Source organism: Rhodnius prolixus, unplaced genomic scaffold, assembly GCF_049639745.1.
Source record: "Rhodnius prolixus isolate KJV_2025 unplaced genomic scaffold, Rpr scaffold_3, whole genome shotgun sequence".
NCBI classification, from domain to species: domain Eukaryota; kingdom Metazoa; phylum Arthropoda; class Insecta; order Hemiptera; family Reduviidae; genus Rhodnius; species Rhodnius prolixus.
Genome location: NW_027411603.1, coordinates 42,941,141 through 42,967,468, shown reverse-complemented (window position 1 = coordinate 42,967,468; position 26,328 = coordinate 42,941,141). Strand labels below are relative to the sequence as shown.

Sequence of the window (26,328 nt, the reverse complement as noted above, 5' to 3'; positions counted from 1 at the left end):
TTCCAAAGAACCTAGCAAGAGAGGCATGTTCAATCCCTAAAGGCCCAAGGATATTTTCTCTCTTCAGACTACTGATGGAGAACTATCATCTGCACCAAGTCGGGATGTTATGAGCCCATTAAGTGTCTTGTGCTTCAAGGAGCAATTTCCACCATGGTATCTAGATAATCTGTTTGACATCTAGTTTTAGATAACCTGTGTAAGACTGATTGATAATCTGAATGAAGTGCTAAGATGATATTATACTGGGCAGCGAAATTTAAGCGAATAAAGTAATCTCTCATTTTTCAAGGAGGCCTTAAGGCCCAAATATCATACTGAAAGTATCGAGCTAAGGAATAGTGACAGAACTTGGTAGAATTTTTTATGAGTTTTTATTAATAGTTTGCAGAATGACAGGACATTTCCTCAATGTAGCTTGTGATTGTAAAGTCAGTTTGTTTAAGGGTTTGATCAGTTAGGTTAGAAGAAATGGGTATGTTTTTGGTTAGGATCAAAACTTAAAGCCTTGACGCAATTCCCATTAAATTCCAGAATTTGAAGGGAAGCGCTACTTTTGAAGAACCCCTGTAGTAGTCTGTTAAGTATGCAATTATTGGTCTTATAATCTGCTTATAAGTGCCAACTCCAATGTTACCCATCGTTATAGCTCCAGAGTGTCGTCTTTAAATTAGCTTATCTCTCACAACAAAGATTATTATGTTTGGACTAGATAGCAGTTGACCTCAAAAATTAATGTTGCATATTCTAATACTTACTTGTCTTACTTTAAACAAAAGAGCCTCGTTAGTAATTGTAGGTACTGCCATTATATCATCAATACGAACATTCCATTCAACTTCCCAAGTTCCCCACATTCTACATTTTTCTATAAGAAATACGTGACTGAAAAAATAAAATAGATCAATTTGTGAATTTTATAATAAAAATTATAAAAATAGATTGGTCTGCAATCATTAATGAGAAATCAATGATCGTCAGTTATACTTTTTCCATGGTCTTTTAAAGAGTGGTAATTTAAGTTAATGTTGAGTTTAGACAAAAAAACTGAAGAAAAGTTCCAATTTTGAGACTAGCATTACACCTAAATATAAAAGTAACACTTCAATTCTTTTAACTTTAGCATTCTACAAATCAAACCTAGTTAGTATTCATTAGCACTTCCTTAAAAGTCAATCGCAAACTTTTCAGTATGAATTCGAAAGATCTAAGTAGATGAAAGAATTATTTTCAAGCTGGTTTTCTTTAATGTTTGTTAACTTTTTTCCCCTATTAGAATATGAAACTCTAATAGTAAATTAAAAAAAAATCAAAAAAACTTCTTTGATACTAACTGCAGCGTAACTAATAAAAATGATTTTCCATCAGGGTTAAGTGGCGCATGGACCCAATAAACATCATAATCTGCAAAATATCCTTTATTCATCATACTCAAGAGTTGTTTTCCTGCAGCTTCATAGGGTGAAAACGGCTTAAGGCCCTATAAAAATTATAATAAATAATTATAATCTAAATTAATTCTCAATGGTTGTGCAATCATTTAGGAATAACTAGTACATATACCCACCAAATATTGATCCATATGACGTGGTTGTCTGGTACGTAAAACAAATTCATCTCCAGCTTCAGAAGCTCTACGAAGACAAATCATAATGAAAATCATCTCTTGACAAAATACAAAGATAAAAAGCATAAGGAAACTATTCAAACTTGTACGTATTTAATTTAGAAATTAAATCTCTAATTTTCATTCTTATTTAATTTTTAGATAATTTTATCACTAAAATTAGTCTTCCAATTTCTTCTGTTTTTAGTTAAAACAAATTATACAAAAACCAGCCATTTTTTTATTCGAAATGTAATTGTCGAAAGTATCAACGTTTTGATCCAAACACATGTTACTATAGAGTTAGTGTATTTTAAATATTATAGTTTTTAGAAATTACCGTTTTATGCCATAAGAAACCATTGCCAGACAGTCTGATACACTTCCTGTCGGTTTAGTCACTAAGCCCATTAATCCTTTACCAATACTTCTGAAAAAAACTTCATTTCCATCTTGTTGAGGCATACCTATATTAATAATGAAATTAATGATTTCAGTAATAGTAATGAACGGGAATTAAATTTAAAGTAGTTATTATAATCTCTTTCGCTATGTATAATTGCAGTTTTTGGCAGAGCATTAAAAAAAACAAAAAAAGAAAAAAAAAAAACCTTAAGGCTTGCGCGGATTTAAAAAGGCAATAATTTTTGATTAAATTAGTTTAACCTGTTTGATGCTTTAGAATGAGACCTGACATTCCTAACGCAATGCCAACTTCAAAGGTTTTGCTATGCGACAGTATTCGATGAGGTAGATCAGACATTTGTTCAAGACATAGTTTCCTTCTCTACAAATAATAATAATAAAATTGTTACAGAAGAAAGAAAATTAGGTGATTTTTTAAGGAATGAAACAGTACCTTTTTGTAATCATCATTAAAGTTCAAAGCAACATTCGGTTCTGTTAGACCAGCAGTTATCAGTGAACAATTGTTCCCGGTTCCGCCACGTACATGACCAATCAACATCTGAGCAGCCAAAAGTAATCCTCCATTGAATTCTTCAGAACTTTCCCCGTGATACTAAAATAGATTACGAAGTGTTGATTATTTTATTTTCATCCAATAATGTATATAAAGAAATTTCCTAACAGCTATTAGACAATTGAAGTACAAATGAAAGATATAGTTTGCAAACATATAATTCAAGACAAAGAGCGAGTAATTGAAGTATTCCTTAGTTTTCTGAGCCGCAAGAGAAAGAGCGGATAAACGATGAAACTTTGAGTGATAAATGAAGAAGACAAATTAAAATTATCAAACCATAGTTTACAAAAATTAAAATGCTAAAATAAGTGAATTTTATTTATTAAAGCTCAATATTAAAGAATTTTTAAAGTTTAAAAGAACTTGAATGTTAATAAATACTAACAAATGAAGGGTCGTAATACAATTCTTCAACGCCCTCTGTGAAATTTGTGACTGGTGAATATGGATTGCCCAATATATCTAATCTAAAAATTAATACATGAAGTTGTGGCAAAATCTGTGACCAATAATGTGAAATTATTTCATTTATCTGACTATCTTTTGTAGTTACAATTCCTTTTCTCTCGTAGTATGTAGTTCTGTAAAAAAACGTGATAACAATTAATCTCTGCCTTAAAAAAAAATTAATTATTATCTAAAATTTTACTTACTTCAAATTAACGCCTTTGATTTCAGGATGAGACGGCACTAGTGTATCGAAAATATAGAATAATAAATCATGCTTGAATGAATGCTTACAAACATGTTGATGTAAAGATACACCATTAAATATAAAACTAATATTTAAGCTGATCGGTGAAATATGAAGATATTCAACAGCTACTTTTGGTTCGTTTGAAGAAACACACTAAAAAAAATCATTATTAATGGCATATTTTATTTCAATTAAACCTGAGAGAAAAATTATGATTTATCCGTCATTTTGTAAAATGGAAAGCTCGCAGGAATCAAAGAAAAAACGAAATCATGAAAAAAAGATTAAAAAATTATTATTTCTGATTTTTAATAAAATTTAATTTGCATTCATTAATATTCATACAGCAATGTTGCCAAGATTAGGACATAATTAGGAGGTAAAATTAGGCATAAAACTAGACACTTCTTTGCTTACGCTCTGAACACTTATCATTTAGTAATCATGGCGCGGAGTCACCTAGCGCTCGGGGCGATAAGGATGCCTAAAAATGTAACAGGTTAGGTTAACTTTATTTAGAAACCCACGCGGTTCCGCGCGGAACTCAGCCTTATCTATGCGAATGACGAAATCCAAGTGAACACACGCTGTGCTCGATCCCACTCGATCATGGGTGTGACTCGATCGTAGACTAACATTCGCTCTTGCTGTGTACATAATACTTTTATTTGAAACATATCTAGGGAACGTTAATTTTTACGGGGCCCGAGAAAACAGTTTCAATGGAAAATATTATTATTTAGAACATGCAATGTACAAAAAGTGATTCTCATATAAGAAGATCAAAAATTATAAATTGAAATAGGAGTTGCAACAAAGGAACTCAAAACAATTAAAATTTCTACAAACTTGATTAAAGTCCTAATGAACGTTGAAAAATAGATAAATATGCATAGAGAGACCAGAATAATGATTACCCAATTTGAGATTGGTTGATGAAGAACTGATATATCATTTCTTATTCTCACACATGGTTGAGTTTCCATAACGGACATCGGCAATGTACCGAATATTCCTAGTACAAAATTTTCATCACACTGAATGAAAAATTCTTGAATTATCAGTTTTATATGCCTGAAAACCACATAAAATTAATGTAAAAATTCGGTAACAGTAATAAAAATAAGCATATTGAATCAATTTCTTACTTATACACATCAGCATTTTGAGTTGGTTCGTGCCTTCTTAAACATGTAAATTCTATGCAAGGTTTAAAAGAAAATTTTTTCATGATTTGATAAGGCAGAGGTTTAGGATATACTGCCACAGGATAAACGGCATTTGGCATTTGATTTTCAATCTGAAAATTAGAAAATTATGTAAGTAATGTTTTTAATGAGTCAAATTTTTCTGTGTAGCAGCCTCTTATGTCTCATATATCCAATAAGTCCAATGTGGTTTCGAATATAATTCATCTATTCGAATATTATAATAAAGTACGGATTACTTACTTTGTCCAAACGAAGTTACAAATTTGTTTATAAATGTTAGTTTACTTCTATTCTAATTTTTACCTGTAAATGGTGTACTTTAAATAAAAAAAATCTGAAGTTTTGTGAACGTCTGTACTGCACCCAAAGAGCAGACGAATATCGTCTTCTCAGTTCTCCATAAAATGGTTTAGTCATTTGCATTTTTTCAAAATCAACCTAAAATAACAAAAACAAAAATAAAATAAATATTCGTCAAGTGGTAGCAAAGAAATTAAATTGGTGTGATAGTTACAGGTGATTTCTTTTCGTGTAACAAACACAAAACTAATAAATCGATACCATCAATTGTGAAAATTGAAGGATCTACGGGAAAACCACTAACTATTCTTTTGCAGGAACGTAGAGATCTCGGTAAATAGCAGAACAAAAAAGTCAAATTGACATCTAGCGCTGTGCACCTTGATAACATTGTGCTAACATTTCAAAATTAATTTTTAGATTTGCTAGAACATTCTAAATCTTTTTTCCCATGTGAATAAAAAGTTTCAAACATAATTGATATTTGTATATAGCAAATTAACTTATATCACACAGAACTAACCACCAACTGAACGTTTTTCAATTTTCGTAAGTAGAAGGAAATTTGTTCTTCTAAAAATTATTTAAGAACAAACAAAAAGATTTTCACATTTCACTTTTACAAAAAGTTCCAACTAATAAAGCAAGAAACAAAAAAAAATCAAGCGAATTCCTCAATACTAACATGAACAAATTCTTTCATTTGTGCTTTTCTGGAATCATGTTTCCATTTATCTTCTAACCAAGCAGCTAACTCCAAAGTCATGGGCTTCCAGCGATGAGCCACACTCACTTCCCATATTGGAGCGGAATCTCTAATTGATAAATAAGCTATTTCTTTTAGTTTACCACCTTCATTGCTGGCCTGAATTTGTATAAACATAGGATTTAAAAACAGAATATTTTAATCAAATATTGGTATATAAAGTTCTAAATTTTTCAAAAAGTATTAAGACTAACCAGAGATAATCCAAAACCTTTAATGCTTGCAAACAGCTCAAGATAACTTTTTTCAGCGTCAATTTTCAATCTTGCCTTATATGCAATACGTTCATCTTGTGTGAACATGAGTACTCGTTGCAAACCTTCAAAGTAGGATACCCAATACACAGTTACCTTATCTTTTCTAGTCTTTTTGGTCAACTGCAAAAATGAAATTATTAAAAAATATTTCGTATATCAAAAACAAGTGTTCATCATTTTTTTTTTTTTTTAACATGAGTAACAATTTAAATAAAATAACCGAAATTCAGCGCAATCAAATACTCTAGCCAGACGCAAAAGAAAGTAAAAAATCAAGGCTAAAAACGGAATAGGGATAAAATGGTGAATGACTGTTTTTGTTCAAACTGGTACGTCACCCTTCTAAAATTTGATGTCACACTATCATTTAACAATCACACCTGAGCATTTGAGCTTATTGAAAGTCACTGTTATTGTGACTATGACTACTAATAGATTACTAAGGAAACCAGAACCCCGGTCTTGATATGCCAGTTTGTTTTACCTGTGTCTTCTGAGCATCATCGGATTCAGTGTCTCCGCTACTACTGCTGTGTCCATTTGGAACGGAAGTTGATAATCTTTTGAAACTAGCCGACAATTTAGCCGTCACTGTTGGAGCGCTTGGAGCGGATTGTTGCTTTTTGATCATGTGGAAACTTACTCGCTCTTGTCCGTAACCATCCTTTTAACAATTTTTTTTTATCAAAAACTCTAAAGTTAAATTTGATTAAAGAATGTAACAAAAATCCAACTTACTTTCCATATTTCTGCAATATAATCTTTACTTTTCTTATTATAAACATTCCATAGTAGAAATCTTTCCTTACAAGGATCATCCCAAGTATATAACATTGTTTGGTACGGACTCAACAAGGCAACCTAATCACCAACACATAAATAGTTCTCAAAATTATTATGCAACCAACTTATACTTCAAAATTTTTCATTTACTTTTCAAGATTACAAAAGTGCAAATAAACTGGAATATCCTTCAATCTTTATTTTACGAAAAATAAAGGAATAAATTTTGTTAATTGTTCATATGTATAGTCTATGTTGCTATTAAAAATACAAATTTGAATAAATAAATTTCAGCGAAATTCTACTGCTGAAGCAGCAGTGTAATTTTCAACTCAAACGCATAGATTTTGATAGAAGATTCCTTCTTTATTTTTACCAGATTGAGCACAGCACTGAACGACCCCAAAACACAGACGTAGTCGCGAAGATCTGGCAGATGTTCCGGGGGATTTAGGTCCAGCGTGCGAAACAAAGACCATCCCTTCTTCTACTAGTTTGACTATTAAAAGCACACCATCCCGAAATCCCATCGGTAACTGAGCACAGTCGAACATAAGGCTTTTTAATGTGTTTATTAATTTTAAACCCCTTAAGATAACGATTAAATATCTTTACAAGCCATAAATAGGCATAATTATTTATATACATAACCATACAAATCTGGATAATTACTTTAACTTTACTTTTGGCTAAATATTTTTAAATCTGGAGATTCCGTTATTAAGTTTTAATAGGACATTGATTACAAGATTTTTTTTTCTAAACTTATCGTTATTTCACATTAATACTTAAAAAATAAGACAAACAAATGCAGATTTATCAAACAAAAATGAATTACATTGAGTAAAAAAATTAAAATAAAATTATATTAAATTGAATAAATTCTATTGAGTACCTGACCAAGTTGTTGTTGGTGAATTTTAAGAAAAAGATCTTCACATAAATTATCAACTCGCACCGGTGCATCACCAAATCTATAAGGACGAAATACTATACTAAAAGGACGATTTCCTCCTCCGGAAACAATCACACAAAGACCACCCTAAAAAGTTTGCAAAATAACTTATAAACTTAAAAAATAAAATAAAATTATAAAACAACATATTATTATCATCGTAACAAATCACGATATACCGTTATCAGGTAATATAGTTTCTTCTTTATTACAATCTTCATTATTTTGCTATAACGCGGCCCCGAGCATAAAGAAAATATATCTTAATCTTATTTTGCAACACATGCCTGATGTTGCGGCATGATTAAAGGACTACTTTCGACTGCTTTTCCATTGCCAAACGTTTCTTTAACTTCAACTCTCCTAAAAAAGGAAGGCATCTGATGCACATTAGACCTAAATGCGTCTTACCACCTCCACGGTAGGACTTTTCTCCAGAGTAGCGAATAAAGGGGAATTCCCTTTTCTAAAAGTAAGTCTTTACTTCGTCACCTTGCCTTCATTTAAGCTAGTCAAAATTCTTGCGTCCGGGTCTCACGTGTACATTAGATACTATCGGCCTTTTCTTTATCACGCTACTCTATATCCAGCTGATTCTTGACGAGAGGGTGGTCTTAATGGGTCTACTAAAGCAAATGCAGCAATCATCAAGAACCGTCTGATGGTCACATATAAGGCCCACACTGAGGTTTATATTGAAAACTGTAAACTGCATGACCATCATTATATATAAAAGATTATGATATTTATGAAATTTTTATTTATTATAATTATTTTTAAAAAAATGATAAAAAATAATAGAAAATACAACTTGAATTGCAGTGTTATAAGAGGACATATCAACTGTAGCGCTCACTAGCGCTCAAATTAAATACAGTATTATAATCGGGTTTAAAATAAAATTATTTCCTGAGCCTGGAAGTACGCTTTACATCACTTTCTTAATCTTAATTCCTTGAAGGGCTCTCATTCAGTTACATCTTAAATCATGTTTAAAATTCACGAGGTAAAACCGAGGCCTAAAAAAATTGCCTCAGACATAATACTAAATACTAACGCTAAACGCCACCGATAGTCATAACTCTAAGTAAACGATAGATACAAACACTTTAACCAGAAATATAGGCACTTACACCTCGATCCATTCTCAGTACCGTTTCATGATTACGAGTAATTGGGAAATGTTGTGATACAACTTTGCTGTCCCTAAATTTTACAAGCATGTTCATTTTCTCTGTTTCCGGCCAAAAAGCTGTGCTCTAAAATTAATAAAAAAGTATATATATATTTTTTTTTAATTGCAAATATGGCGAAATATGTTTAGTGACAAAGCTGTAATTTACCTGGGAAGGAGAAAGATCAATCCAAAGATCAGCTTTTTCATTTTCTTCCATAAATCTTAAAGGTTTTTTACATTCGTTAAATACAATGAAATTTGGCAAAAATGTTACAATCTTAGTTAACTGTGGGCAAACATCTGCTAAATCGATTTTTAAAAGTATTCTATACTTCCTTTTCCGTTCTCTATCTCTGCAATATTTAAACTGTGTTTTAGACGATTTGTAATATAATATAAAAACTAAATTGTTGTAAAAATTGTGTAATTCTGATATTACTTGCAAATTACTAATCCCGATGTGCAGAAAGCATCTATTGAAAAGGCTGATGACCATGATGAATGATAAGCACGGACACGTATGCATTGCTTTCTTTGTTTTCGATAACAGAAGAGTAAGAGTTCCTCATTTCGGGCCTCATAGACGCAATCAGTCAGAGATGCCTGTCATCCAATAGTTAATAACTTTAAAACCCTACTCCAAAGATTATTAAAATAGAAATAATATTCTGTTAATTAATAATAAGGAAGAGTAATCGAAACAAAAGAGGTTTTTTAAATAAATAAAATTTTAAAAAAAAGTAAAAAGGATATTTATTTCCATAAAATAAATAAAAACAACTTAATTGGCAATGCTTCTTCGGATTTTGTGCAAACTTGCAAGAAAAAAAGTTTCCACAGCAGTTATGGTCTTTTATTATGTGCTTTTTATGTGCTCTTAGAATATCAAGTTTAAAAAATTATGAAAGTGAAAAAGCCTTCACGAGATGAGAACTTGCGGATTTGCTTCATTCGTTAAATACTTGTAAATCTTATTTAAATTATATCACAACCAAAATACATTTATAGACGCAATCATATCGAACACGTGTACACGTGTAAACGTGTAAAAGTTGGAGATGTACCAGTAATGAGTATAAGGTGTTAAAAGAAAATCATAGCAGTCATTTTCGAAAAAGTTGTGAAGTAGCGAAAAATCCCTTGAGTACATGCTACATCGTGTTGAGGTTCTCGCTCAACAGGTTATGGTCTGATTCCATAGTGGAACTGGTTCAAAATGCTAAGTTTCAGCTGCCTCCGTTTTTAAATTTTGGAAGTATTAAATTCTCCCATCGTTTTCAAAAAACAAACATTTTTCTAACTCAGGGGCCCTAAAACGTTTATGTTCGGTGAAAAGACCATATCAAAAATTTGAGACAATTGAAACAGTTATTCTTACTAGAAGTAAGAGAAGTAGAAATCAAATTTAAGTGCTAGATATATGTATTGTTTCTGCATTTATAGTATAAAAATAAAGTAGAAGGTACTGAGGAGTGAACACTCATTAAAAAGCTCACCCTGATTTGCAAAGGAAGTCCAGTTTTATTTATTATCCAATAAGGAGCATACAATATGACTTCACAGAGACTCCTTCTTTCCACCTTAATATTCAGTCCTAATTGTTTATTACCGCCCTCTGTTTCTTGTTCAGTAGTCATACTCACTATTTTCTCTTCAACTTCTGGACTCAAATTAAAATAACCAGACCATAGAATTCCAAGATAAGAAGGCACCTAAAATAATTAAAATACAAACAAGGTTCAATTAAAATTAATGATTATTTTTTAAAGTGCAAGAATTAATAATATTGTTATATTTACAGAAACAATAATTTTATTGCCCTTCAGTAAATTCAAGTAATAAATGTTTGTGTTTTCTCCAGCTTCAATTCTCACTTCAAAGTGAATAGATGGTATCTTAATTTCTACAGCAATTGGCAATCTATTGTGAAAAGAAAGCGATGGCAGCAATCGAATTAAATATTTTGGTATAAATTTGGAAGATCTAAAAGACGGAACTCCATCTTCACATACCACCTGAAAGAACAAAATGAGGCAGTAATTAAACTACAAATAATACTTACTTTTTCATCATAGTATTAACAAAATCAAAAGTGCTAGAAACAAGAAAATAATATTCTTTTCTTACGCGAACAGAAAATACTGTGGGATCTTTCTCTTCTTTGGCTGGACAAAGCACATCTTTTGGGATGTTAAGATCAGTTGCCATATCTTGCCACCATAGACCAACTTCACTTATAGAATAATTGCTGAAAATAAGTATGTGACGCAAGAATTAATTGTTTAAAAGAAATCACCTTTCATCAATAACTGAATACATTATTCTTGACAGAATAACTAAGAGCATCAGAATAAAAACTATCTTAAAGAATTTACCCATACATACTCAAAATGGGCAGGTTGGAAATAAAGTCTACAATGATGTGCTATTATTAGTGGAACGTTATAAATTTCATCTGGTTCAATAATTGCTATTCTGTTTGTATCTTCAAATGGATTGGTTGATTCTCCTATCAGACTGTAGTTTAGACCTTCCAGGATTGATTTCTTGTAGTAAAGCGCTATTGCGTAAGAAGTTTCGTTTCGTATCTACAAATGGAGAGAAGATAAACAGATGATTATTGGATATTAATAGGGTCTATTTTACAAAAAATTATAACAGAACACAAATCATCTTACTTGTAATGGAGACCTCAGTAAAATTTTTTGACCCCACTCATGGCAAGTAACGCTTAAAATAATATAGTAACGAGTACTGTTCTTTATTGGCTGCAGCATGTGTAGTTTGTTACAAGTCCTTTGCGGGCATAATATTTCCATATCTTCAAAACCTTGAATAGCATAAAACCCTTAATTCTGAAGTATAATTGTACTAATCAATTATATTTAAATTTAGTAATCAAAATAATTTCCTAATATCTTCATTACCACGTATAAAAGAAGAAAAACCTAAAAGAATAAAATTCTAAATTAACCTGTAATTTTGAGACGAAGTCTTTGATCAGTAATTTTTTTGTACAAACGGGATATTGTTTCTATTGGAAATTTCATATAAGGAGATAGTAATTCTGCTGAAGAGTATTCTTTTATCAGCTTAGTATTAAATCTTCCTTCGAAACTGCAAAAAAGATAATAATTGATATCTAAAGAAAATAAATAACCAAAAAGCTTGACAACGGTGATTGTGAGAGGAAACAATTAGTCGGACGTTTGCTTTTGGCTACTGGTTCCTATTAACATGCTCCCCAATGTTCTCTCGAAGTAGTACAAAACTACGAGATGGCTAAGAATGAACCTCTAAAATTTTTAGCATCAATGAGAGATTCCTTACTATGGGGCTACTTAATCATGAGACGATTTAGGTTAAAATTAAAAAAGCACTTGGCAACATCCCATGAAAAACCAAGTCCAACTACAAAGCATGAGGAAGTGGCTCGAGCTTTCCACTTTTCCTTTTAACCTTTATTACATCGTTAGAACTCTTAACGAAATCAATACCAGAGTTCAATAACTAAAGGCAAGTTTGCCTGGTGGCCAATCCTGATTAATGTTTCAGTAAACTTAGCTTTTTGACTTCAGTGCTGTTAATAATAGAAACCGGCACAAGAAAAAAATATCATAATAATGATGATGATTTCATTTAAATGTAACTACATTTAAAATTTATCTTTTTTAACGTGATAAACTTTCTAAGTATCAATTTCAATATTTTGAGATTCGATCTTTTGCTTTCTGCTACTTAAGGGATTCAATATCTCATCTTTAACGAAGTAGCAGAGATAAAGTTAGAAAAGTAGAAACGTTTAACTTACAACAGGGAAAATATATTTTGCCCATTATTATCTTATTTTGTGTCTGAAAATGATGGTACCGTTTAATGAAGTTGTGTCTTCAGTTGTACAAATAATAATTATTATTATTAATTTTTTTTTTATGATTTAAGGTGCGTCAACATCTAAGGTTATTGGCGCCCGTATTATTATTAATAATATTAATAATAATAATAATAATAAATAATAATAACAAAAGAAAAAAAAAAAAAAAAAAACAGAAGAAAAAAAACATAGTATTGACATGGATGATGGGCTGGGATATGTTTATTTTGCTTAGAAACTGAACTTGAAATTTCCTACGAAATAACGTTCAGATTTTTTTTAAGGTGTTACGGTTACTGAGAGGCTTTTAACAGAAAATCCTAGTCTTTTAAAAAAATGTTTAGGCCAAATATGCTATACTATCAAATATATATTATTTCCTAATATTAATACATCTCCTTGAGAAGTTACTAAAGTCTAAAGTATAGCCACTTTTAGATTCAGTTCTATAAGCCATAAAAATTTAAGATAACTCAATTCATTTTCATTTTCTATGGTGCTTAAAGTATCTAAATAAATTCATTTACTACTAACTAATCCATGTCCACATCAGAGCTTAGTGGGCTGAAGAAATCCGTTGGTGCGTTTGAAGAGGCTGGACTGCTAGGTAGTGAGTCAGAATGTTCGTACGAAGAACTCATTATTACTGTAGCCGGACCTTCCTACAATTAAAAACCAATATTGTGCAGCTTATTTATTTATCCATCAAATAATTTATATGTAGCAATTACTTATTCATGATTAACTATCCCAAAGTTAACTGAACTAACCTCAGCGTTAGAAAGAAGTGTAACATTAGAATTAGGCATAATATCATTTATAAGAATTAGAACATTCTCTGTCCACAGTGAAGCTGGATTAGTTAATGCAGTATGAAGTTTGGTTAGCACTAGTATTGATTGAGGCGTTACATTGATTTCTATTCTATCACTTGCTTCGAAAATAACGTAAGTTGAATCTTTTTCCGCACCTTCGGTTTCCAAACCAGAATCAACTGAATCACCTAAAATTGAAGAAGAAATTTCACTACGGATAGGTTCTTTCTCAGATAAAGTAAAAAAAAAAATCTGTCAACATTTTGTATAATGTCATTCATTATAGCAGCAAATATATAAGTCAAGATAGTTCTAAGCGAAGATAGATTTTTAGCTAGTACTTTTTTACACAATTTCTTAAAAAATGGAAGATCTGAAATACGTATACCGAAAATACGTAGAGGAAGAAATTCTCTTATCGTTATTTCAGTTATGACAACAGTTTTTAACATATTTCTCTAATTGACCGTCAGTAGAGGGAAAATGGCGGCTCTAGCACACCTAAATTGTGTCAGATCAAAACACCTCCAAATCTGACCGGGTAATCATCGAGTTCAACGAAGCTGTAAGCCATACCCTCAGCACCATTCTACCCCCACCTATCATCGAATTTGACGAGGCTAAAATCCGCACCATCACAAAAAAAGAGGAATCGTTTTAAAAGATCTAAAGATTTAATTCGGTATAAATATACTCAGATCTCAGAACTGTTAAATAATAATTTTGTTCAAAATAATGTTTAAAAAATAAATAGGTTTATGACAAAGAAGTTTAAAATAAACAACAGACTAAAGGGTTTTTTTAAGCGTATGCTTATTTTTTCGAAAAATGAGTTTAAAAAAGCACTCACACAAAACAACTAGGCTGAAGGGACCGGTAATTTGGAGCTTAAGAAAAAATTCGAGTTTCGTTTAAAATATCTTCCGTTATTTTGACTCCAAGTGTTGGTTGGTACAATTGTGCCGCTCCATTAGATTGTATTATGTATTCAGTAAATTCGATTTTTATGTCAACCAAAAATTATTACTTTTTTTAAAGTATTTCAATGACCCGGTGATACCAATTTTCGGTAGTACCAGTGTTTGACATCGGGTGGGACCAGTGATTGACAACAAGTATATTCCTGAAACGACCTAAAAAATTCCAAATACCTAAATCACTGTTCCACATAGATTTTGTTTAAAAAAATCAGTCATTCATAATTAATAACAATCGGATTTTAAATTGGCCTACCTAAATAATGTAATATTTTTCAACATTACGCTTTTTCATGCATTTACTGACGATCAACCCTTATACAACTATCCTATCGGAGAGTTTTAATTTCGTTCAAACCTTCTAGGGCATCTGCGTCATTCATTTATGGAGAAACTTCATTATGCAAAACGTTCAAACTAGTATTGGTTACTTTAGCTCAAGAAAAAGTTCGTTTATCCTTCTTGCAATGATAGGATGAGGGTTCCGGAATGCTTTCTACCAAGATATACCTGGTAGGTTATTATCGAAAGGGTTCGGTATATCTAGTTTTTTAATAAATTGCCACACACTCATCAGTAGAAGGCTTTTAGTGATGGGAAACCCAGCTCTGGCAACGGACGTGATCCACAAAAGTAAAAAAAAATCCTCTTTCGCAGAGGAGAGTACTGTACATAGCTCCATTCGTCTGCTGAATGTAGATTTACCATTCACTTTGAACAGTAGGGTAACTCGAGCGACTGGGTGCTTTTTAGCAGCTTTACTAATTCATGTTCCTTGAACTACAACTACCTCCCGCAGTTAACAACAAATTATTCATATGAAATTTTGTGCTCTTACACACTCTATTTTACTGATTAGTATACTATAGTTTTCTTGAATACAGATCCGTTAGTTGAGAAGATATTGACAGTTGAAATTTTAATGGGTCATGGTTTTGCTGTGAAATGGGTCCCTTATAACTCCCACAGTAAACAACAGATTATTCGTATGAAATTTCGTGCTCTTACACACTCGGTTATACTGAGTAGTATACTATAGTTTTCTTGAATACAGATCCATTAGTTCAGAAGATATTGACAGTTGAAATTTTTTTGGGTCATGGTTTTGCTCTGAAATTGGGCACTTATAATTCACACAGTAAACAACAGATTATTCGTATGAAATTTTGTGCTCTTACACACTCTGTTTTACTGAGTGGTATGCTATAGTTTTCTTGAATAAAGATCCGTTAGTTGAGACGATATTGACAGTTGAAATTTTTTTGGGTAATGTTTTTGCTGTGAAATTGGGCACTTATAAATCCCACACTAAACAACAGGTTTTTCGTATGAAATTTTGTGCTCTTACACACTCTGTTTTACCGAGTAGTATGCTATAGTTTTCTTGAATACAGTTCCATTAGTTCAGAAAATATTGAGAGTAGAAATTTTTTTGGGTCATGGTTTCTCTGTGAAATGGGGCCGTTATAACTCCCACAGTAAACAACTGATTATTCATATGAAATTTTGTGCTCTTACACACTCGGTTTTACTGAGTAGTATACTATAGTTTTCTTGAATACAGATCCATTAGTTCAGAAGATATTAACAGTTGAAATTTTTTTGGGTCGTGGTTTTGCTGTGAAATGGGTCCCTTATAACTCCCACAGTAAACAACAGATTATTCGTATGAAATTTCGTGCTCTTACACACTCGGTTTTACTGAGTAGTATACTATAGTTTTCATGAATACAGATCCATTAGTTCAGAAGATATTGACAGTTGAAATTTTTTTGGGTCATGGTTTTGTTCTGAAATTGGGCCCTTATAATTCATACAGTAAACAACTGATTATTGGTATGAAATTTTGTGCTCTTACACACTCGGTTTTACTGAGTAGTATACTATAGTTTTCTTGAATACAGATCCGTTTGTTGAGAAGATATTAACAGTTGAAATTTTTTTGGGTCCTGGTTTTGCTGTGAAATGGGTCCCTTATAACTCCCACAGTCAACAACAGATTATTCGTATGAAATTTCGTGCTCTTACACACTCGGTTTTACTGAGTAGTATACTATAGTTTTCCTGAATACAGATCCATTAGTTCAGAAGATATTGACAGTTGAAATTTTTTTGGGTCATGGTTTTGCTCTGAAATTGGGCCCTTATAATTCATACAGTAAACAACTGATTATTCGTATGAAATTTTGTGCTCTTACACACTCGGTTTTACTGAGTAGTATACTATAGTTTTCTTGAATACAGATCCGTTAGTTGAGAAGATATTAACAGTTGAAATTTTTTTGGGTCATGGTTTTGCTGTGAAATGGGTCCCTTATAACTCCCACAGTAAACAACAGATTATTCGTATGAAATTTCGTGCTCTTACAAACTCGGTTTTACTGAGTAGTATACTAAAGTTTTCTTGAATACAGATCCATTAGTTCAGAAGAGATTGACAGTTGAAATTTTTTTGGGTCATGGTTTTGCTCTGAAATTGGGCACTTATAATTCACACAGTAAACAACAGATTATTCGTATGAAATTTTGTGCTCTTACACACTCTGTTTTACTGAGTGGTATGCTATAGTTTTCTTGAATAAAGATCCGTTAGTTGAGACGATATTGACAGTTGAAATTTTTTTGGGTAATGTTTTTGCTGTGAAATTGGGCACTTATAAATCCCACACTAAACAACAGGTTTTTCGTATGAAATTTTGTGCTCTTACACACTCTGTTTTACCGAGTAGTATGCTATAGTTTTCTTGAATACAGTTCCATTAGTTCAGAAAATATTGAGAGTTGAAATTTTTTTGGGTCATGGTTTTGCTGTGAAATGGGTCCCTTATAACTCCCACAGTAAACAACAGATTATTCGTATGAAATTTCGTGCTCTTAAACACTCGGTTTTACTGAGTAGTATACTATAGTTTTCTTGAATACAGATCCATTAGTTCAGAAGATATTAACAGTTGAAATTTTTTTGGGTCATGGTTTTGCAGTGAAATGGGTCCCTTATAATTCACACAGTAAACAACAGATTATTCTTATGAAATTTTGTGCTCTTACACTCTGTTTTACCGAGTAGTATTCTATAGTTTTCTTGAATACTGATCCGTTAGTTGAGAAGATATTAACAGTTGAAATTTTTTTGGGTCATGGTTTTGCTGTGAAATGGGTCCCTTATAATTCACACAGTAAACAACAGATTTTTCGTACGAAATTTTGTGCTCTTACACACTCTGTTTTACCGAGTAGTATGCTATAGTTTTCTTGAATACAGTTCCATTAGTTCAGAAAATATTGAGAGTTGAAATTTTTTTGGGTAATGGTTTCTCTGTGAAAAAGGGGCGTTATAACTCCCACAGTAAACAACTGATTATTCGTATGAAATTTTGTACTCAACCACACTCGGTTTTACTGAGTAGTATACTATAGTTTTCTTGAATACAGATCCATTAGTTCAGAAGATATTAACAGTTGAAATTTTTTTGGGTCATGGTTTTGTTCTGAAATTGGGCCCTTATAATTCACACAGTAAACAACAGATTATTCGTATGAAATTTTGTGCTCTTACACACTCTGTTTTACTGAGTCGTATGCTATAGTTTTCTTGAGTACCGATCCGTTAGTTGAGAAGATACTGACAGTTGAAATTTTTTTGGGTCGTGGTTTTGCTGTGAAATGGGTCCCTTATAACTCCCACAGTAAACAACAGATTATTCGTATGAAATTTCGTGCTCTTACACACCCGGTTTTACTGAGTAGTATACTACAGTTTTCTTGAATACAGATCCATTAGTTCAGAAGATATTGACAGTTGAAATTTTTTTGGGTCATGCTATTGCTGTGAAATAACTCCCACAGTAATTCACACAGTAAACAACAGATTATTCGTATGAAATTTTGTGCTCTTACACACTCTATTTTACTGAGTCGTATGCTATAGTTTTCTTCAGTACAGATCCGTTAGTTGAGAAGATATTGACAGTTGAAATTTTTTTGGGTCATGGTTTTGCTGTGAAATGGGTCCCTTATAACTCCCACAGTAAACAACAGATTATTCGTATGAAATTTCGTGCTCTTACACACTCGGTTTTACTGAGTAGTATACTATAGTTTTCTTGAATACAGATCCATTAGTTCAGAAGATATTGACAGTTAAAATTTTTTTGGGTCATGGTTTTGCTCTGAAATTGGGTCCTTATAATTCACACAGTAAACAACAGATTATTCCTATGAAATTTTGTTCTCTTACACACTCGGTTTTACTGAGTATTATACTATAGTTTTCTTGAATACAGATCCATTAGTTCAGAAGATATTAACAGTTGAAATTTTTTTGGGTCATGGTTTTGCTCTGAAATTGGGCCCTTATAATTCACACAGTAAACAACAGATTATTCGTATGAAATTTTGTGCTCTTACACACTCTGTTTTACTGAGTCGTATGCTATAGTTTTCTTGAGTACCGATCCGTTAGTTGAGAAGATACTGACAGTTGAAATTTTTTTGGGTCGTGGTTTTGCTGTGAAATGGGTCCCTTATAACTCCCACAGTAAACAACAGATTATTCGTATGAAATTTCGTGCTCTTACACACTCGGTTTTACTGAGTAGTATACTATAGTTTTCTTGAATACAGATCCATTAGTTCAGAAGATATTGACAGTTGAAATTTTTTTGGGTCATGCTTTTGCTGTGAAATAACTCCCACAGTAATTCACACAGTAAACAACAGATTATTCGTATGAAATTTTGTGCTCTTACACACTCTGTTGTACTGAGTCGTATGCTATAGTTTTCTTCAGTACAGATCCGTTAGTTGAGAAGATATTGACAGTTGAAATTTTTTTGGGTCATGGTTTTGCTGTGAAATGGGTCCCTTATAACTCCCACAGTAAACAACAGATTATTCGTATGAAATTTCGTGCTCTTACACACTCGGTTTTACTGAGTAGTATACTATAGTTTTCTTGAATACAGATCCATTAGTTCAGAAGATATTGACAGTTGAAATTTTTTTGGGTCATGGTTTTGCTCTGAAATTGGGTCCTTATAATTCACACAGTAAACAACAGATTATTCCTATGAAATTTTATTCTCTTACACACTCGGTTTTGCTGAGTATTATACTATAGATTTCTTGAATACAGATCCATTAGTTCAGAAGATATTAACAGTTGAAATTTTTTTGGGTCATGGTTTTGCTCTGAAATTGGGCCCTTATAATTCACACAGTAAACAACAGATTATTCGTATGAAATTTTGTGCTCTTACACACTCTGTTTTACTGAGTCGTATGCTATAGTTTTCTTCAGTACAGATCCGTTAGTTGAGAAGATATTGACAGTTGAAATTTTTTTGGGTCATGGTTTTGCTGTGAAATGGGTCACTTATAACTCCCACGGTAAACAACAGATTATTCGTATGAAATTTTGTGCTCTTACAAACTCTGTTTTACTGAGTGGTATGCTATAGTTTTTTGAGTACTGATCCGTTAGTTGAGAAGATATTGACAGTTGAATTTTTTTTGGGTCATGGTTTTGCTGTGAAATGGATCCCTTATAATTCACACAGTAAACAACAGATTATACGTTTGAAATTTTGTGCTCTTACACACTCTGTTTTACTGAGTGGTATGCTATAGTTTTCTTGAGTACTGATCCGTTAGTTGAGAAAATATTGACAGTTGAATTTTTTTTGGGTCATAGTTTCTCTGTGAAAAGGGGGCGTTATAACTCCCACAGTAAACAACTGATTATTCGTATGAAATTTTGTGCTCTTACACACTCGGTTTTACTGAGTAGTATACTATACTTTTCTTGAATACAGATCCATTAATTCAGAAGATATTAAGAGTTGAAATTTTTTTGGGTCATGGTTTTGCTCTGAAATTGGGCCCTTATAATTCACACAGTAAACAACAGATTATTCGTATGAAATTTTGTGCTCTTACACACTCTGTTTTACTGAGTCGTATGCTATAGTTTTCTTGAGTACAGATCCGTTAGTTGAGAAGATATAGACAGTTGAAATTTTTTTGGGTCGTGGTTTTGCTGTGAAATGGGTCCCTTATAACTCCCACAGTAAACAACAGATTATTCGTATGAAATTTCGTGCTCTTACACACTCGGTTTTACTGAGTAGTATACTATAGTTTTCTTGAATACAGATCCATTAGTTCAAAAGATATTGACAGTTGAAATTTTTTTGGGTCATGGTTTTCCTCTGAAATTGGGCCCTTATAATTCATACAGTAAACAACAGATTATTCTTATGAAATTTTGTGCTCTTACACACTCGGTTTTACTGAGTAGTATACTATAGTTTTCTTGAATACAGATCCATTAGTTCAGAAGATATTAACAGTTGAATTTTTTTTGGGTCATGGTTTTGCTCTGAAATTGGGCCCTTATAATTCACACAGTAAACAACAGATTATTCGTATGAAATTTTGAGCTCTTACACACTCTGTTTTACTGAGTCGTATGCTATAGTTTTCTTCACTACAGATCCGTTAGTTGAGAAGATATTAACAGTTGAAATTTTTTTGGGTCATGGTTTTGCTGTGAAATGGGTCCCTTATAACTCCCACAATAAACAACAGATTATTCGTATGAAATTTCGTGCTCTTACACACTCGGTTTTACTGAGTAGTATACTATAGTTTTCTTGAATACAGATCCATTAGTTCAGAAGATATTGACAGTTGAAATTTTCTTGGGTCATGGTTTTGCTCTGAAATTGAGCCCTTATAATTCATACAGGAAACAACAGATTATTCGTATGAAATTTTGTGCTCTTACAAACTCTGTTTTACTGAGTGGTATGCTATAGTTTTTTGAGTACTGATCTGTTAGTTGAGAAGATATTGACAGTTGAATTTTTTTTGGGTCATGGTTTTGCTGTGAAATGGATCCCTTATAATTCACACACTAAACAACAGATTATACGTTTGAAATTTTGTGCTCTTACACACTCTGTTTTACTGAGTGGTATGCTATAGTTTTCTTGAGTACTGATCCGTTAGTTGAGAAAATATTGACAGTTGAATTTTTTTTGGGTCATGGTTTTGCTGTGAAATGGGTCCCTTATAACTCCCACAGTAAACCACAGATTATTCGTATGAAATTTTGTGCTCTTACACACTCGGTTTTACTGAGTAGTATACTATAGTTTTCTTGAATACAGATCCATTAGTTCAGAAGATATTGACAGTTGAAATTTTTTTGGGTCATGGTTTTCCTCTGAAATTGGGCCCTTATAATTCATACAGTAAACAACAGATTATTCTTATGAAATTTTGTGCTCTTACACTTTGTTTTACTGAGTGGTATGCTATAGTTTTCTTGAGTACTGATCCGTTAGTTGAGAAGATATTGACAGTTGAATTTTTTTTGGGTCATCGTTTTGCTGTGAAATGGGTCCCTTATAACTCCCACAGTAAACCACAGATTATTCGTATGAAATTTTGTGCTCTTACACACTCTGTTTTACTGAAAGGTATGCTATAGATTTCTTGAGTACAGATCCGTTAGTTGAGAAGATAGTGACAGTTGAAATTTTTTTGGGTCATGGTTTTGCTGTGAAATGGGTCCCTTATAACTCCCACAGTAAACAACAGATTATTGGTATGAAATTTCGTGCTCTTACACACTCGGTTTTACTGAGTAGTATACTATAGTTTTCTTGAATACAGATCCATTAGTTCAGAAGATATTGACAGTTGAAATTTTTTTGGGTCATGGTTTTGCTCTGAAATTGGGCCCTTATAATTCAAACAGTAAACAACAGATTATTCGTATGAAATTTTGTGCTCTTACACACTTTGTTTTACTGAGTCGTATGCTATAGTTTTCTTCAGTACAGATCCGTTAGTTGAGAAGATATTGACAGTTGAAATTTTTTTGGGTCATGGTTTTGCTGTGAAATGGGTCCCTTATAACTCCCACAGTAAACAACAGATTATTCGTATGAAATTTCGTGCTCTTACACACTCGGTTTTACTGAGTAGTATACTATAGTTTTCTTGAATACAGATCCATTAGTTCAGAAGATATTGACAGTTGAAATTTTTTTGGGTCATGGTTTTGCTCTGAAATTGGGTCCTTATAATTCACACAGTAAACAACAGATTATTCCTATGAAATTTTGTGCTCTTACACACTTGGTTTTACTGAGTAGTATACTATAGTTTTCTTGAATACAGATCCATTAGTTCAGAAGATATTAACAGTTGAAATTTTTTTGGGTCATGGTTTTGCTCTGAAATTGGGCCCTTATAATTCACACAGTAAACAACAGCTTATTCGTATGAAATTTTGTGCTCTTACACTTTGTTTTACTGAGTGGTATGCTATAGTTTTCTTGAGTACTGATCCGTTAGTTGAGAAGATATTGACAGTTGAATTTTTTTTGGGTCATCGTTTTGCTGTGAAATGGGTCCCTTATAACTCCCACAGTAAACCACAGATTATTCGTATGAAATTTTGTGCTCTTACACACTCTGTTTTACTGAAAGGTATGCTATAGATTTCTTGAGTACAGATCCGTTAGTTGAGAAGATAGTGACAGTTGAAATTTTTTTGGGTCATGGTTTTGCTGTGAAATGGGTCCCTTATAACTCCCACAGTAAACAACAGATTATTGGTATGAAATTTCGTGCTCTTACACACTCGGTTTTACTGAGTAGTATACTATAGTTTTCTTGAATACAGATCCATTAGTTCAGAAGATATTGACAGTTGAAATTTTTTTGGGTCATGGTTTTGCTCTGAAATTGGGCCCTTATAATTCAAACAGTAAACAACAGATTATTCGTATGAAATTTTGTGCTCTTACACACTTTGTTTTACTGAGTCGTATGCTATAGTTTTCTTCAGTACAGATCCGTTAGTTGAGAAGATATTGACAGTTGAAATTTTTTTGGGTCATGGTTTTGCTGTGAAATGGGTCCCTTATAACTCCCACAGTAAACAACAGATTATTCGTATGAAATTTCGTGCTCATACACACTCGGTTTTACTGAGTAGTATACTATAGTTTTCTTGAATACAGATCCATTAGTTCAGAAGATATTGACAGTTGAAATTTTTTTGGGTCATGGTTTTGCTCTGAAATTGGGTCCTTATAATTCACACAGTAAACAACAGATTATTCCTATGAAATTTTGTGCTCTTACACTTTGTTTTACTGAGTGGTATGCTATAGTTTTCTTGAGTACTGATCCGTTAGTTGAGAAGATATTGACAGTTGAATTTTTTTTGGGTCATCGTTTTGCTGTGAAATGGGTCCCTTATAACTCCCACAGTAAACCACAGATTATTCGTATGAAATTTTGTGCTCTTACACACTCTGTTTTACTGAAAGGTATGCTATAGATTTCTTGAATACAGATCCATTAGTTCAGAAGATATTGACAGTTGAAATTTTTTTGGGTCATGGTTTTGCTCTGAAATTGGGTCCTTATAATTCACACAGTAAACAACAGATTATTCCTATGAAATTTTGTGCTCTTACACACTTGGTTTTACTGAGTAGTATACTATAGTTTTCTTGAATACAGATCCATTAGTTCAGAAGATATTAACAGTTGAAATTTTTTTGGGTCATGGTTTTGCTCTGAAATTGGGCCCTTATAATTCACACAGTAAACAACAGCTTATTCGTATGAAATTTTGTGCTCTTACACTTTGTTTTACTGAGTGGTATGCTATAGTTTTCTTGAGTACTGATCCGTTAGTTGAGAAGATATTGACAGTTGAATTTTTTTTGGGTCATCGTTTTGCTGTGAAATGGGTCCCTTATAACTCCCACAGTAAACCACAGATTATTCGTATGAAATTTTGTGCTCTTACACACTCTGTTTTACTGAAAGGTATGCTATAGATTTCTTGAGTACAGATCCGTTAGTTGAGAAGATAGTGACAGTTGAAATTTTTTTGGGTCATGGTTTTGCTGTGAAATGGGTCCCTTATAACTCCCACAGTAAACAACAGATTATTGGTATGAAATTTCGTGCTCTTACACACTCGGTTTTACTGAGTAGTATACTATAGTTTTCTTGAATACAGATCCATTAGTTCAGAAGATATTGACAGTTGAAATTTTTTTGGGTCATGGTTTTGCTCTGAAATTGGGCCCTTATAATTCAAACAGTAAACAACAGATTATTCGTATGAAATTTTGTGCTCTTACACACTTTGTTTTACTGAGTCGTATGCTATAGTTTTCTTCAGTACAGATCCGTTAGTTGAGAAGATATTGACAGTTGAAATTTTTTTGGGTCATGGTTTTGCTGTGAAATGGGTCCCTTATAACTCCCACAGTAAACAACAGATTATTCGTATGAAATTTCGTGCTCTTACACACTCGGTTTTACTGAGTAGTATACTATAGTTTTCTTGAATACAGATCCATTAGTTCAGAAGATATTGACAGTTGAAATTTTTTTGGGTCATGGTTTTGCTCTGAAATTGGGTCCTTATAATTCACACAGTAAACAACAGATTATTCCTATGAAATTTTGTGCTCTTACACACTTGGTTTTACTGAGTAGTATACTATAGTTTTCTTGAATACAGATCCATTAGTTCAGAAGATATTAACAGTTGAAATTTTTTTGGGTCATGGTTTTGCTCTGAAATTGGGCCCTTATAATTCACACAGTAAACAACAGCTTATTCGTATGAAATTTTGAGCTCTTACACACTCTGTTTTACTGAGTCGTATGCTATAGTTTTCTTCACTACAGATCCGTTAGTTGAGAAGATATTGACAGTTGAAATTTTTTTGGGTCATGGTTTTGCTGTGAAATGGGTCCCTTATAACTCCCACAATAAACAACAGATTATTCGTATGAAATTTCGTGCTCTTACACACTCTGTTTTACTGAAAGGTATGCTATAGATTTCTTGAGTACAGATCCGTTAGTTGAAAAGATATTGACAGTTGAAATTTTTTTGGGTCATGGTTTTGCTGTGAAATGGGTCCCTTATAACTTCCACAGTAAACAACAGATTATTCGTATGAAATTTCGTGCTCTTACACACTCGGTTTTACTGAGTAGTATACTATAGTTTTCTTGAATACAGATCCATTAGTTCAGAAGATATTGACAGTTGAAATTTTTTTGGGTCATGGTTTTGCTCTGAAATTGGGCCCTTATAATTGACACAGTAAACAACAGATTATTCGTATGAAATTTTGTGCTCTTACACAATCTGTTTTACTGAGTCGTATGCTATAGTTTTCTTCAGTACAGATCCGTTAGTTGAGAAGATATTGACAGTTGAAATTTTTTTGGGTCATGGTTTTGCTGTGAAATGGGTCCCTTATAACTCCCACAGTAAACAACAGATTATTCGTATGAAATTTCGTGCTCTTACACACTCGGTTTTACTGAGTAGTATACTATAGTTTTCTTGAATACAGATCCATTAGTTCAGAAGATATTGACAGTTGAAATTTTTTTGGGTCATGGTTTTGCTGTGAAATGGGTCCCTTATAACTCCCACAGTAAACAACAGATTATTTGTATGAAATTTCGTGCTCTTACACACTCGGTTTTACTGAGTAGTATACTATAGTTTTCTTGAATACAGATCCATTAGTTCAGAAGATATTGACAGTTGAAATGTTTTTGGGTCATGGTTTTGCTCTGAAATTGGGCCCTTATAATTCATACAGTAAACAACAGATTATTCGTTTGAAATTTTGTGCTCTTACAAACTCTGATTTACTGAGTGGTATGCTATAGTTTTTTGAGTACTGATCTGTTAGTTGAGAAGATATTGACAGTTGAATTTTTTTTGGGTCATGGTTTTGCTGTGAAATGGATCCCTTATAATTCACACACTAAACAACAGATTATACGTTTGAAATTTTGTGCTCTTACACACTCTGTTTTACTGAGTGGTATGCTGTAGTTTTCTTGAGTACTGAT

The 26,328-nt window shown here is 32.5% G+C and overlaps 1 protein-coding gene and 1 long non-coding RNA gene across 5 annotated transcripts in view; one reads left to right on the top strand and one right to left on the bottom strand.

Moving 5' to 3' along the window:
* The window catches only part of LOC141452877 (intermembrane lipid transfer protein VPS13A-like), a 66,256-nt gene that overhangs the window by 1,201 nt on the left and 38,727 nt on the right, over positions 1-26,328 (bottom strand). For all 4 annotated transcript variants that reach the window (XM_074125377.1, XM_074125379.1, XM_074125378.1 and 1 more), the window contains 27 exons: positions 13,382-13,614; positions 13,146-13,273; positions 11,712-11,854; positions 11,416-11,567; positions 11,123-11,325; positions 10,865-10,985; positions 10,537-10,752; positions 10,234-10,449; positions 9,177-9,340; positions 8,904-9,090; positions 8,694-8,819; positions 7,501-7,647; positions 6,561-6,683; positions 6,307-6,486; positions 5,760-5,942; positions 5,485-5,664; positions 4,803-4,937; positions 4,437-4,588; positions 4,206-4,362; positions 3,245-3,441; positions 2,977-3,172; positions 2,466-2,627; positions 2,273-2,393; positions 1,947-2,073; positions 1,568-1,634; positions 1,335-1,480; positions 759-885 (listed from right to left, as the gene is read on the bottom strand). In XM_074125377.1, the coding sequence (XP_073981478.1) occupies positions 759-885; positions 1,335-1,480; positions 1,568-1,634; positions 1,947-2,073; positions 2,273-2,393; positions 2,466-2,627; positions 2,977-3,172; positions 3,245-3,441; positions 4,206-4,362; positions 4,437-4,588; positions 4,803-4,937; positions 5,485-5,664; positions 5,760-5,942; positions 6,307-6,486; positions 6,561-6,683; positions 7,501-7,647; positions 8,694-8,819; positions 8,904-9,090; positions 9,177-9,340; positions 10,234-10,449; positions 10,537-10,752; positions 10,865-10,985; positions 11,123-11,325; positions 11,416-11,567; positions 11,712-11,854; positions 13,146-13,273; positions 13,382-13,614 (4,289 nt within the window). The remainder of the gene's footprint in view (positions 1-758; positions 886-1,334; positions 1,481-1,567; positions 1,635-1,946; positions 2,074-2,272; positions 2,394-2,465; positions 2,628-2,976; positions 3,173-3,244; positions 3,442-4,205; positions 4,363-4,436; positions 4,589-4,802; positions 4,938-5,484; positions 5,665-5,759; positions 5,943-6,306; positions 6,487-6,560; positions 6,684-7,500; positions 7,648-8,693; positions 8,820-8,903; positions 9,091-9,176; positions 9,341-10,233; positions 10,450-10,536; positions 10,753-10,864; positions 10,986-11,122; positions 11,326-11,415; positions 11,568-11,711; positions 11,855-13,145; positions 13,274-13,381; positions 13,615-26,328) is intronic.
* On the top strand, positions 1,475-1,966 carry LOC141452902 (uncharacterized). The gene is made up of 2 exons (XR_012457677.1): positions 1,475-1,712; positions 1,815-1,966. It is a non-coding gene; the product is annotated as an uncharacterized lncRNA (long non-coding RNA).